At 31.8% G+C, this 12,801-nt stretch overlaps 1 protein-coding gene across 1 annotated transcript in view; it reads left to right on the plus strand.

Annotated features, from left to right (window-relative positions):
* The window catches only part of LOC129740147 (homeotic protein proboscipedia), a 280,261-nt gene that overhangs the window by 253,229 nt on the left and 14,231 nt on the right, over positions 1-12,801 (plus strand). The window contains exons 2-4 of the mRNA XM_055731757.1: positions 5,919-6,076; positions 6,419-6,512; positions 6,618-6,722. Of these exons, the coding sequence (XP_055587732.1) occupies positions 5,919-6,076; positions 6,419-6,512; positions 6,618-6,722 (357 nt within the window). The remainder of the gene's footprint in view (positions 1-5,918; positions 6,077-6,418; positions 6,513-6,617; positions 6,723-12,801) is intronic.

Consider the following 12,801-nt stretch of genomic DNA (forward strand, 5'->3'; position numbering starts at 1 on the left):
TCGACATTTTACGATTTTTTTTTGCCAGGAATTTAGCACATTGTGGCATTCTTCCCTAATAAGCTTGAACTAAAGTTTGTTATCAACTACGGTCCACCTGCCTTCTTCTGGCTTCTGGCCTTCTGGCCAATGGCATAATGGTTGCACTCCGTGATCGGTACAAGTTTTGTTCTGATTTAAAACTTGCTATCGAAAAATTCCTGATTATAGCATGATGCCATTAGAGGCTGTACTGATCAATCCAAACATCGGTTTAAATTATAGATAAAATTTGAAAATAAACTATCGATTTTCTTCATATTTTTAATCAAGGACGAATGAGTTAAGTAAAAGCTGAAAAAATCGTTTGAAATATATGTAATATAATGTCAAACTATCATCCTCTATCAACGCTGGTAACTCTTTTAAATAATAATTTTAATACAAAAAAAAGTTTAAATTTTTCCCAATTTTTATCAATACAACATTACCGTTAAAAGCCCGGTTTACAGTTCTTGTGAACTCGGACGCGAACGTGAACGTGAACTCACCACATTGAAAAATATTCCGCAGTGAAAGGTAAAAAATCGGCCAAATCTTCAAAATCAGAAACAGGTTTGTTCAATGACAGAAAGAAATTTGTTTCGGTTGGTAAATGACAGATCATACAACCAATGTTTTGATTGATATTAGTCAAACCGATGTTCAAATTCAATTTCAATTTTCCTTAAAATATATAAAGAAACAAAAATAATTATTGCTCTCCTTCAAACATATTCATCTTTGAAAACAATTGAATTGAAAAAAAATATCCAAAAGTCCTTATCTGTGTATACAATGAATTCAAATTTAAATAATAAATTTTAAGTACTCTGCAACAGTAGGGTAACGGACCTATTTTGGGAAGTGGCTACGTTATTTTCTGAAATAAAAAATACATGTTACAATTTTTGACTGCTTTATCCATTTATTAATTCGGTTCTATTATTACTCTGGTCGGTATTTCGGACCACCAGGTTTCTATTTTGAACCCCCCTCTGGACCTAATTTGGGCTACCTTTAAACTAAATAAGTTTGTTTTCCTTAATTTTTCTATATTTACGCCAGCAATTAATGCGCAATCATGCAAACAATTCTGTTAATGTTTGTCTTTCCCATTGTTGTAGTCAAGTTTTGTTTGTTCACGTTTATTCATTGCTGAACTAACTTCCTTCAACTTTTCCGCAGCCTCTATCTAAGGACACTTGATTGTTGAATATTTCTTACTTCAACCTTTTTTTAAGAACTTCTTATGCTTTAAAACAGTAACTTTCAATAAGAATAGAGTTAAAGCAGAAAAACTTCTCCGTTAGTGTGTTTCAAATGTTTAAATTTCGACAACACATTGCAATCTCGACGATTTTTTTTCTGCAGTGTTAAATACTGGCCTGTTGGCTTATCTTCAGGATCAATTTTTTGAACGCAAATCCTCATTCTTAACAAACCCAATGATAAGTTAAGAAGAAATGTCTGACATCATGAACTCCGCATTTTGACTTCCAAAAACTTAGTGGATCTGGTTTAGCTGCAGTTCTGCAGAATTCATAGATTCAAAAAAGATAAAAATGTGCGAGATTTATGCGAGTTTTTAAACAGAGCCAGATTGTTTTGCTAAATAATTCACAGACGTTCAGTTTTATCTCAAAAACAACTTTTGTACTACGAATAAAAATTACCGTTGGAGTAAATTTTTCAACAGTTTTTTTTTTCAAAAATTGCATAACCACAGGGGCTAATAACTAGATTTTAAGTACTTTTTGCCTTGTAATTTTTACACATTTCAACAATTTTTCCTAAGTTTTGACACATATTAAGATTATCTCATAGCTGTAGTTGGATATATGTTTTGTTAAAATTGTTTTACTATAAACTGAGATCTTTCAACTGTTACAAAAATTAAATTCTTCACATATTTGCCGATTTGTTGTCTTTTTTCCCAACCCCTCCTTTAAACGGAGTTCATATTTCGACTCTTCTACCTAACCTCGAAAATTACCCCTGAATGAATGAACCTTTTAGACCAAACTGTCAAATATTTTTCATGAAGCATAAAAAAAATGACTTTATAAAAAATTCGTGCATGTCTCGTTTTTGCATGCTTGAGGCTTCTTTAAGCTGCATCTTTTGAAAACTGCTTATCAAACAGTTGCCATTAACGTGGATTGGCGGGTTTGGGCATTAGCAAGTTAATTAAATAAAATAATGCCAAAATTTCACATTTTATTTATAATAAGCGATTGTAATATTGTGCTCTATACTTTTCATATCGTCGTACAACGTCTTATTACTTTCATGAACATTTAATAGCAAGTTTTATATCCAGGTTATGCTGAGTGGTCCAAAATAAGTCCCTAAGGATTTAAGTAGGACCTATTTTCGACAAGGCCAAATTGCTATTAAAACAAGTTTTTTAGGTTCATCGAGCTTGCAAACTATTTTGCAAGTGTTTTATCATAGCTGTGAACATTTGTAGTTGTTAAATTCATCACAGCTATGCAGGAATCCTCTTGAAAATTGACTCCAATAATAGCACGTCCTCCTGAAATGGGTTTGATTCGGCCCAACTGTGAAAAATCGAAACTTCATTTACTATTTTCCATCCCTTATCAGCTTATTTAAATGAAATTTTAGATATGATTAGAATCATAAAAAGCAGCTTTAACTATATCTGTTAAAAATTTTAATGATTAACATGATTTGTGAGCGAGACATTGGAAAAAACTGCAAGGTGGTCAAAAATATGTACCCGGTCTAAAATAAGTCCGTTACCCCATTCATCGATCAAGGAGTAATGAGCTTTAGCGATTTGTTTCTGTTTCTTAAAACTTATTGAAAAAACGTTATGAATAACTTTTACAAAAAGGCATTTTTTGTTCTTAATTAAAAGTTGGCAAAAAAAAAATTAAAAATTACTTTCAATAAAATAAAACAATCGAAAAGTTTTTATGAGATTCAAACGCATCGGTTCCTTTTGCTGCTGAATTCTTTTTTAAAACATTATTTTCGAAAAATTTCATGAATTTTCCTATTATTTCCATACATTTTCTGAAGAACACATCTGAATCTATGCTTTTAATTTGAATGGACTCTGGCCATTAGCATGGTCCTCGATTATATTTATTCGTTGGGAAACTCTTCCAACAGGTACAACTAAATGATGTCCAAGCGGGTTTTAAAATAAAAAAAAAACTATTGTATGCGTTTCCATTCAAATTCGGAGTTTTTTCAGGCCTTTAATTGCCTTCAATTGTGCTTCCAATTTAAAAACTATTTTTTTATGGAACGAAAAAAATTTCCGTCATCGTTGATTTTTTTTTTCAAAATGCACATTGCAATTCGGATGTGAAAATGAACGTGGAATTCCTATTCACCACACTTGTTTGTTTTCCGTTCGTTTTCACGTTTGCTCAGTGCGTTTACACTTCGTGCGGAATGGCAGTGAAAACAGAAAAAATAATCCTCAGTGAAAATTGGAGGAATTAAAATAAAACCAATTTTAAAGGGTTTTGAACAAGGAAATCAGTTCACAAAAATCTTTCAACCATTCTGTATCTTTTCCACAGTTTCGTAACCATGAAATGCAATATAGTCGAGTTTTTGAAGGATATAAGTATTTCCATTTTCACGTTCACAAGAGGTGTAAATAAACCTTAAGAACTGTGAAGTGTATTTTATGAATTTCTAGACTAAAAATTAAGATGAGGATCATAAAGACGAATCGTCTATGAAAGCCTTTTTGTTTCTTAAAAGTCCTTTGAAAAAAGGATATTTTGAAAAAGAATTTTCTAAAAAAGGAAATAAATTAGCACGCCAAATTGAAACCATATACCGAAAAAATGCAGAAATAAGTGAACCTTTTGAATATTTATTTTATTAGGATGTTGAAAACTGTTTACTACATTGTTGGAAAGTTAAAAACTGTCAATATCCGGCAGAATATTAATTATGTTTAAACTTCGATATGTTTGAATATGTTGAATTTATCTTCATTGTGGATATTTAATTTTTTTTGTTTCGATTATGATATTTAATTTAAAATTTAAAGCTAACTAATCATTTTATCGAACATCATATAACTATTTGACTAAAGATACAAATGCACTATTTCTTTGAAGTTACAGAGGTTTCAAATTGGTACATTTAATAAAAGAGAATACTTAGCTTGGATATTTTTCGCTGTGGAAACAAGGATCCGCTACCGGAATCAGAAAACAGACCAGAATCCTATTTTTCCATTATTGATCATTCACTTGATACGCATACAGTTTATTTTTCAACACTTCATCCCCCTTTCTCTAGTTGATATATTAACAAACTCGATAGCACCGAATCATTTGTCAGTTTGTATGTTTTTAACATTCTTGAAAACTTTTGGAATAATATCGAAAATATTCGAACAATTTGGGGAGCTTGAAAATTTATCGTCACTTATTCCCGCCGACTATTTTGATCCTCACATCAGATCTCAACGTCTTATGCATTTTCAAATCATTTGGCTTCAATTTTCTTATTTCCTTTGGTATGCCCTTTTATGATTTTTGAAATTTTAAAGTCGATTTTTGACAAAACAAAAGTTTCGAGATTACACCAGATTTCAAAGATTAATCCATTTTTAAGTTTTTTGTCTTTAAAATTGAAATTTCGATTTTTCCAATTTCCTTTGGTCCCACCTTGGCAATGTTTGGGGGTCAAAACCCGAAACTTTGAGCGCTTTGAGACACCCCTAAAAAAAGTCCGATTGAGCTGAAATTTTGCACAGGTCAGTTTTTTGGGCCAATTTACAAAATGTATATTCGTTTTTCGAAACCTGACATCACCCATTTGGAAGCGACCCCAATATACACATTATGTGTTTTAGAATGGCCCCCAAAAGAGTATTGCGATTGCTGTTGTAGCTCAAGCAAATAATTTTAAAGCTCTTCATATGGATTTATGATGAGGAGCAACTTTTTCACAACTCTGGTGGTTCGTGTTCATAGTTAGAAAACTATGTGATTGTTAACAAAAATCATGTCTTTCATACCGTTTATCGCGATCCACCGGGCATCGAATTCAATATTGTTTTGTTGGATTTACTGAGCGTTCACTTTAGAACTTGAACATTGAGCCACAAAACAGTGCTGAGGATTTTTCTGTCCAAGCTTTCGGCGATGTGGCCAGATATTTTATTTTAAGATGAATCAGATGTCGCTTCTCTTAAAAGCAAGTTTACTAGGAGAAATAATAAAAAAAAACTTTAAAACTTAAGCAGTACCTTTGGATTCTATATTCTACACTTTGTTCTTCATCCAGAAATTAAACGCCTGATACAGATACGAGCAAATTTGTCGAAATTTCTAGATCTGAATCATACAACTGTTAGGGTGCTAAAAAATTCCGACGGCTGAGAATCGCAATCCTCAGATTACAAATTTTGGTTAATTAATACGATATAAATTCGCCAAAAGAATATTTAATGAGCCTAACGAAACCACCAACTCTCCTCCGGCGAATATTGTGTACAATAAAATACACCCTGTTCCGGAACCCATTGTGGATATTGCTGTAGTCTATCTATCTCGAACGTAGTCCCGGAAAGCGGAAACGTTTCCATGTTCCGTCCATCGTTGCAGTCTTTTCGTCATAAATCGCAACCAACCACTTGCTGCTGGAGGCAAACGCCTACATCCTACTGAGGAACCTAGTCGTAGCCTAATGTGTCGAGCAAATCTTCGGGGAAGGGTTTTGCGAACTGTTTAGAATGATGTTTCGTTTTGCTGTATCTACATGTGGACGTAACAGGGGGCTTTCAATTTGATTTTAACGAAACAGATAAAAAGTTTTTTGTTATCTTAAAAATTAGTATTTTTTTAAATACAATCTTAAAAACCAATGAATTTTTTTTCTTTCCGTATTTTCAGCCGAATTTGTAGCCGAAAATGGTCTCCCCCGTCGGCTTCGGACGGCATACACCAACACCCAACTGCTGGAGCTGGAAAAAGAATTTCACTTCAACAAGTACTTGTGCCGACCCCGGAGGATAGAAATCGCGGCCAGTTTAGACCTCACCGAGCGGCAGGTTAGTACTAGTCCTTAACTTATAGGCCGAAATTCATTATGACAGTTAGAGCTGATGTCAGTTGTCCAGTAACTTAACCAAAATAGAACACTAGTTCGATCTAACTATTAGGCAAAAAAGGACACATCCATTCAAGCACTGATTCATTTCATGCGTTCAATCATTCATTCATATCTACTAACAAGTTTGGCTGTTTATACTTTTTTATTGATCAAATCATAGTTGAATCAATCTCCCCTGCTTGACGTCTAGACTAGCCGTTTAATGCATCCTTTTATCTTCTCCATTTTTTTCCCTCAAATTTCCCAAATAATTTCAACCACTCACCCATCGCTAATGAAGGTCAAAGTATGGTTCCAAAACCGACGGATGAAACACAAGCGCCAAACGCTGTCGAAAACGGACGACGAGGGATCCGGCAAGGACGAACTGAAGGGTGCGTTTGGCAGTTGCGAGATTTATTGGATTTTAATTTGGCTGATTATAAAAATTTGCTTCATCTTCTGTTGTCTTTTTTTCGGTTTTTTTGTCGCTCTCACAGATTCCAGTTCGAAGAAATCGTGTCAAGGTTGTGAGCTGCCGTCGGACGATATTCCGGATTCGACTTCTAACTCGAGAGGGTTAAACAACAGCACCCCGAATACCTGTAAGTGTCAAGCCAACCATCCTTTAATGAGACTTTTCGAAGAGGCTTCAAACTGTTTTTCCCAATTTGTCCAAGAAAAACTACGAAACAAAATATTAAATTGTAAATTCTATACACTAATTTGTAGTTGTTCAAACTTCTGGATTCTGTGTTATGAACTCTAATTTCGATTATTAGTCACCCGGTAAAAGTTTGATTATTTTGACCCTCGAAAATATTCTTGAAGAAACCCAAAAAAAAACATCGTTATAGCCAAATAGCTTATGAATACATAAAACTTTGAAGCCTGTTATTTGAAAAAAATATATTTCCTCGAAAATCGACTTTTACACATCATACAGTAAATTGGAGAATTCGCATTTAAGTATCAAAATTATAATGGCAAAAATGACAAAACTAATAAATGCAATGTAAACAATAACGAAAATTACAAAAATAACAAAAACGACAAAAATGACAAAAATGATGACAAAAATGACAAAATGACAAAAATGAAAAATACGACAGAAATGACAAAAATGACAAAAATGACAAAAATGACAAAAATGACAAAAATGACAAAAATGACAAAAATGACAAAAATGACAAAAATGACAAAAATGACAAAAATGACAAAAATGACAAAAATGACAAAAATGACAAAAATGACAAAAATGACAAAAATGACAAAAATGACAAAAATGACAAAAATGACAAAAATGACAAAAATGACAAAAATGACAAAAATGACAAAAATGACAAAAATGACAAAAATGACAAAAATGACAAAAATGACAAAAATGACAAAAATGACAAAAATGACAAAAATGACAAAAATGACAAAAATGACAAAAATGACAAAAATGACAAAAATGACAAAAATGACAAAAATGACAAAAATGACAAAAATGACAAAAATGACAAAAATGACAAAAATGACAAAAATGACAAAAATGACAAAAATGACAAAAATGACAAAAATGACAAAAATGACAAAAATGACAAAAATGACAAAAATGACAAAAATGACAAAAATGACAAAAATGACAAAAATGACAAAAATGACAAAAATGACAAAAATGACAAAAATGACAAAAATGACAAAAATGACAAAAGTGACAAAAATGACAAAAATGACAAAAATGACAAAAATGACAAAAATGACAAAAGTGACAAAAATGACAAAAATGACAAAAATGACAAAAATGACAAAAATGACAAAAATGACAAAAATGACAAAAATGACAAAAATGACAAAAATGACAAAAATGACAAAAATGACAAAAATGACAAAAATGACAAAAATGACAAAAATGACAAAAATGACAAAAATGACAAAAATGACAAAAATGACAAAAATGACAAAAATGACAAAAATGACAAAAATGACAAAAATGACAAAAATGACAAAAATGACAAAAATGACAAAAATGACAAAAATGACAAAAATGACAAAAATGACAAAAATGACAAAAATGACAAAAATGACAAAAATGACAAAAATGACAAAAATGACAAAAATGACAAAAATGACAAAAATGACAAAAATGACAAAAATGACAAAAATGACAAAAATGACAAAAATGACAAAAATGACAAAAATTACAAAAATTACAAAAATTACAAAAATTACAAAAATTACAAAAATTACAAAAATTACAAAAATTACAAAAATTACAAAAATTACAAAAATTACAAAAATTACAAAAATTAAAAAAATTACAAAAAATTACAAAAAAAAAGTTCAAAAATATCGACGAAAAATATAAAATCCACAATTTGGAACCCTTGTTAAAAATTACAAAACTAACTTTTTCAAGCTGAATTGCAGCGAGTTAGTTCCGCTAACTGAAGACCGCTTGAAAATCTCTTTGAAGATTACTTTAAAAATATAATAATTCGTCATTGCATCCGTTAAATGGCTAATTCTCCATCAGGTCTCTAAAGGGTGTCCCACATCAAATATCATCACTTTGCAAACGCTGTAGAAAATTGAGTATTTTGGCTTGAAAATTTGCACGAAGAAATCTGAAAGTGTGTAGTTCACAAGATATTTTTATTTTTTCATCATTTTGAAAATTGAAAAAGTAGAGCCAATTATTTTGTGCAAATTTTTCAGTAAAATACTCAATTCTTTAAACGCGACCTCCGAAAATAACTTGTAGTCGTGCTGCATCTGTGAGTTTTTTTTATTAAGAATCAACAGAAGAAGATTAGGGGTCCACATATATTTTTATCTGTAGTCAAAACTGAGTAGAATTTCTATACTTCGCTCAACAGAGCGGCTCCTTACAAAGTTTTGACCAAAATTGTTTTCCAATTTTTTTTTGAATTCTCAATGATAAGACTATTGATAAAATTTGACATAAATATAATTTTTACAGCATTCAATACGCATTACTAGCATTTGAAAGTGATTTTAGCCAACTTCTGGATTAAAAACACAATTCGCAAAAACGGTTTACAGTTTTGGCTCCATCTGCAAAACTATCGGACCGATATTCATCACAAGTACCTTTTGGAATCGTCTTAATAGTTACTTAGTTGTGATCATGTTTGAGAGATCATAAAATATAAGACAAATTCGGAATGATCCGATAGTGATGATCGTTTTTAACATAAACTCTACTTACTGTAAACATAACTTATAAAGCTCTCTGCAGCTGGATTTGCATTCTTTGGTCTGTTGAAAGTTCAAAATAAGATGTAAGGTGGTCTCCTGTAGCACTTCGACTTATTTTTTTTACATTCCACTATTAAAATGATGCTCTGAATGAAGCCAAAAAAGTAACTTTTGTATTCAAGCACCGGAACTAAGACCCATTGAAAAATGCTGTGATATTTTGAAGCAGGCACTTAGTAAGCGTCTCAAAGAGCCTAATTTTGAAGAAGAAATGACGAAAAAGTAGGTTTCTGTATAAAAGATGCTGTTTTCAGATGTTGCGCAATTTTTTTGGATATAGTTGGACATTATTGACGATATTACGAAAATGGCATTGAACTAAAATCAAGTAAAAATACCAAAAGATCACAACCTTAGTTTATAATTTGTTGTCTGAAAGTTTGGAAAGAATCGGTCAACTAGGTAATTTTTACAGCATTTTTACTGTGATACAATTTGATGTAGGTCACCTTTTAGTTTAGAGTTTTTTAGGTTAGTCTAGCTAGAAGATTCCTAGTTCCCAATTTACAATGAAATTATTGTTTGAACGTTGGGTTTAGTTAGAGTGTTTTCACCCCTAGATTTATGTACCACTGTGAAGCTTTTTTTCGGGATTTTCATCCTTGGGATGGTTAATCCTTAGGTGAAGGACAGAAAAGATGTCAAATAAAGATTTAAAAAACAGGAATATCTGCTCAACAAGAAACTTTGCACTGAATGCGCTGAAAAAACGCTATTCATCCTCACTAGGTGAAGAGTACCGAATGTCTTAAAACTGATGATTACAAATCCGTTATTAATAAAATTTTTTTTTTTTGTGTTTTTCAAATCCACATCATTGGACATAATTTCAATGGAACAGTCCTGAAATTGTCGCCGTTCATTTTGGAATTAATTGAGATGGAAACTCATCCATTCCCTTAAATTGGTGGGCGTCCTATAGCACGCCATTATTTTTATGACAAGAACTGATGCATTTCTCACCTGATATCTTGTGAACTGTGAACATTCGTTAAGAAAATAGGAAATTCCTTAGTGCACCCGAAATTAAAAAAATCATGCCTTAAGTCATTACAATTTTCTTTCGATTATGGTTTCAGAAAACATGGTTTTACCTATAACTGTAAAATCAACCTAAACATTCTAATGTACCGTAAACCGGGGTAATATTGATCACCGGGGTAACTTTGATCAACATGAAATTTTTCCACATAATCATCAATAACTAAGTCTAAAGTTAAAATATCTCAAAACTTTTTTCTATGTTTGAAAACCTATAGGTTGAGTTGCAAATAGGGAAAAATTTGGTTTGTTTTTGAAAATTTCAAATGTAAGTAAAAATGTAATTCAAAAATCTTGAAAAAACTATTTTTTCGAAGGCTCGCATACAAACCCTTTCCCTGATGAAATCAAAGCGTTTGCCAGATTGCCCGGTTTTATCCGGGTTTGCCCGGATAATTGATACAAAATTTGGGAACAGCCCGACCCGGCCCGGATGCCCGGATTTCATTTAAAAATGCCCGGATTTTCCCTAGATTTTTTCACTTTATTTGACAAATCAAACAAAACAAAATTAATTGTGTTGTAGTTTTTTTTATTTAGCCACCGAAACAAAAAATTTCTAGCAGATTTTGCAAAAAATAATCATGACAAGATTTTTCGAAGCCTAAAGTACGATTTAAAATTCAAATTTTTATGACAAAAATAATTTTTTCCAATATTTTTATCTTGATTTTTGTTGAGTAATTTCTGGGTTATGACCAAATTTGCCCGGATATAGCCCGGGTTTTTGATCGTCAACTTAGAAATGAAATGCCCGGAATTTGCAAGGTTTTTAAAAAAAAAAATTGACCGGATTGTCCGGCCCGGATACGTGCTGAAAAAATTCTGGCAACCTTAGTTTAGAAGCAAACAGGTGGATTTATGTGAGAGTTCATCTTCTTACAAAAGTAAATGTATAGTTTTGGTGTAGTTTTTGTTGTAGTTGAGGTAAATTTTGATATTTACAAAAAAGGAACATTTTCCAAGAGTAAGCCAGTCTAGGAATCCTATGAAATGGTAAAAATAAAAGGGGAATAGTGTGAGGGCCTAGGGAATTGAACGAGGGACAAAATTTTATTTGTTTTTGTAGTTAAAATTTTATTGGTAATGTTAAAAAATGTAGCCCCTTAATTTATGCAGCATCATTGCACGCAGAAAAATAAAATTTAGTTTCAAAGGAAAGTGCCGCAAAAACAAAGGATTTTTTCCTTTGATTTTGGGACAAATAAAAATGCCTTTGATTCAAATGCATTTTCTTTTGTTTCGAAGAAATGCTTTCCTTTGAATCAAAACTTTTTCTTTGTTCCAAAAAACAAAATGCTTTCGATTCAAAAACCTTTTCGTTTGATTTTATGTAATTTTCCTTTAATTCAACGGCATTTAGATTTCAATTTTAAAAAAAATCGTTCTTCATTTCTATTTTTTGTTCCCAAAAATTCTAGTACTACTTATTAATTTTCGTCCTATTGGAAATAAAAAGAAATCAATTATGCCTTAAAATATTTTATTTCTCTGTAAGTTTTTTTTCTCTGTAAGTAGAAGTTCTACCTTTCACCACTTCACATAATCGATCTTCACTTGTTTGAATTTTTAAACCGGTTCATCTGTAAATAAAGAGTAGAAAATAATACAAATTATGACAAAAATGCTAAAAAGCTAACAAAAAACGACATTAAGCTAAATAATTCTAACAATTAAAAAAACATTTTTACATACATAACATAGAAATAGTTCTCTGTGGAAATAGTACTTACTGAACGATATTTGTTGGTGGACAGTTGCTCTCGACCAAAGGGTTTCGGCGCCAGCCGTCGTGTCTCCTTAGACCGGATCGGAACCGATTGCAACCGCTTAGCCGGAGGACTGGAACAGTCAGTACAGTTACCTCTTCAAAATGGTTGGATGAAAGATTGCCCTAAAAAAATTGTTATGTTGTTATTTAAAATTAAATTGATTTTGAAAGACCTACCTTGGAGTCCACTATCGTTTGCCCTTTCATAGCTGTCGAAACTTTCCTACGCCGGATCTCACCGTGCTGTCTGGGGTTGCCCGGCAGGAAGATTCTGCTGAAATAAATAGGTCTGACTGGTTGTTGGAAAAACTTTTCCGCCAAACAGAAGCTGTGTCGACTGTTTGACGAAAAAATACTTTGATTCAAAAAAAAAAATCATCTAAATCAATGAATTTTTACATTGATTCTGCGTCAAAAAATAAATTCTTTGAATTCAAATTTAATATTTTGATTTTAAAACTTGAAAATTTGCTTTAAACGAAAAATAGTTCGGTTCAATATAAAATTTACTCAAATCAAGGAAATTGGATTTTGTTTCAATGTACACAAGGTTTTTGAATCAAAGATGTGTATTTTTAATTTCAATGGTACTACTTTTCGCTGCG

The sequence above is a fragment of the Uranotaenia lowii genome, chromosome 1 (assembly GCF_029784155.1).
Source record: "Uranotaenia lowii strain MFRU-FL chromosome 1, ASM2978415v1, whole genome shotgun sequence".
NCBI classification, from domain to species: Eukaryota; Metazoa; Arthropoda; class Insecta; order Diptera; family Culicidae; genus Uranotaenia; species Uranotaenia lowii.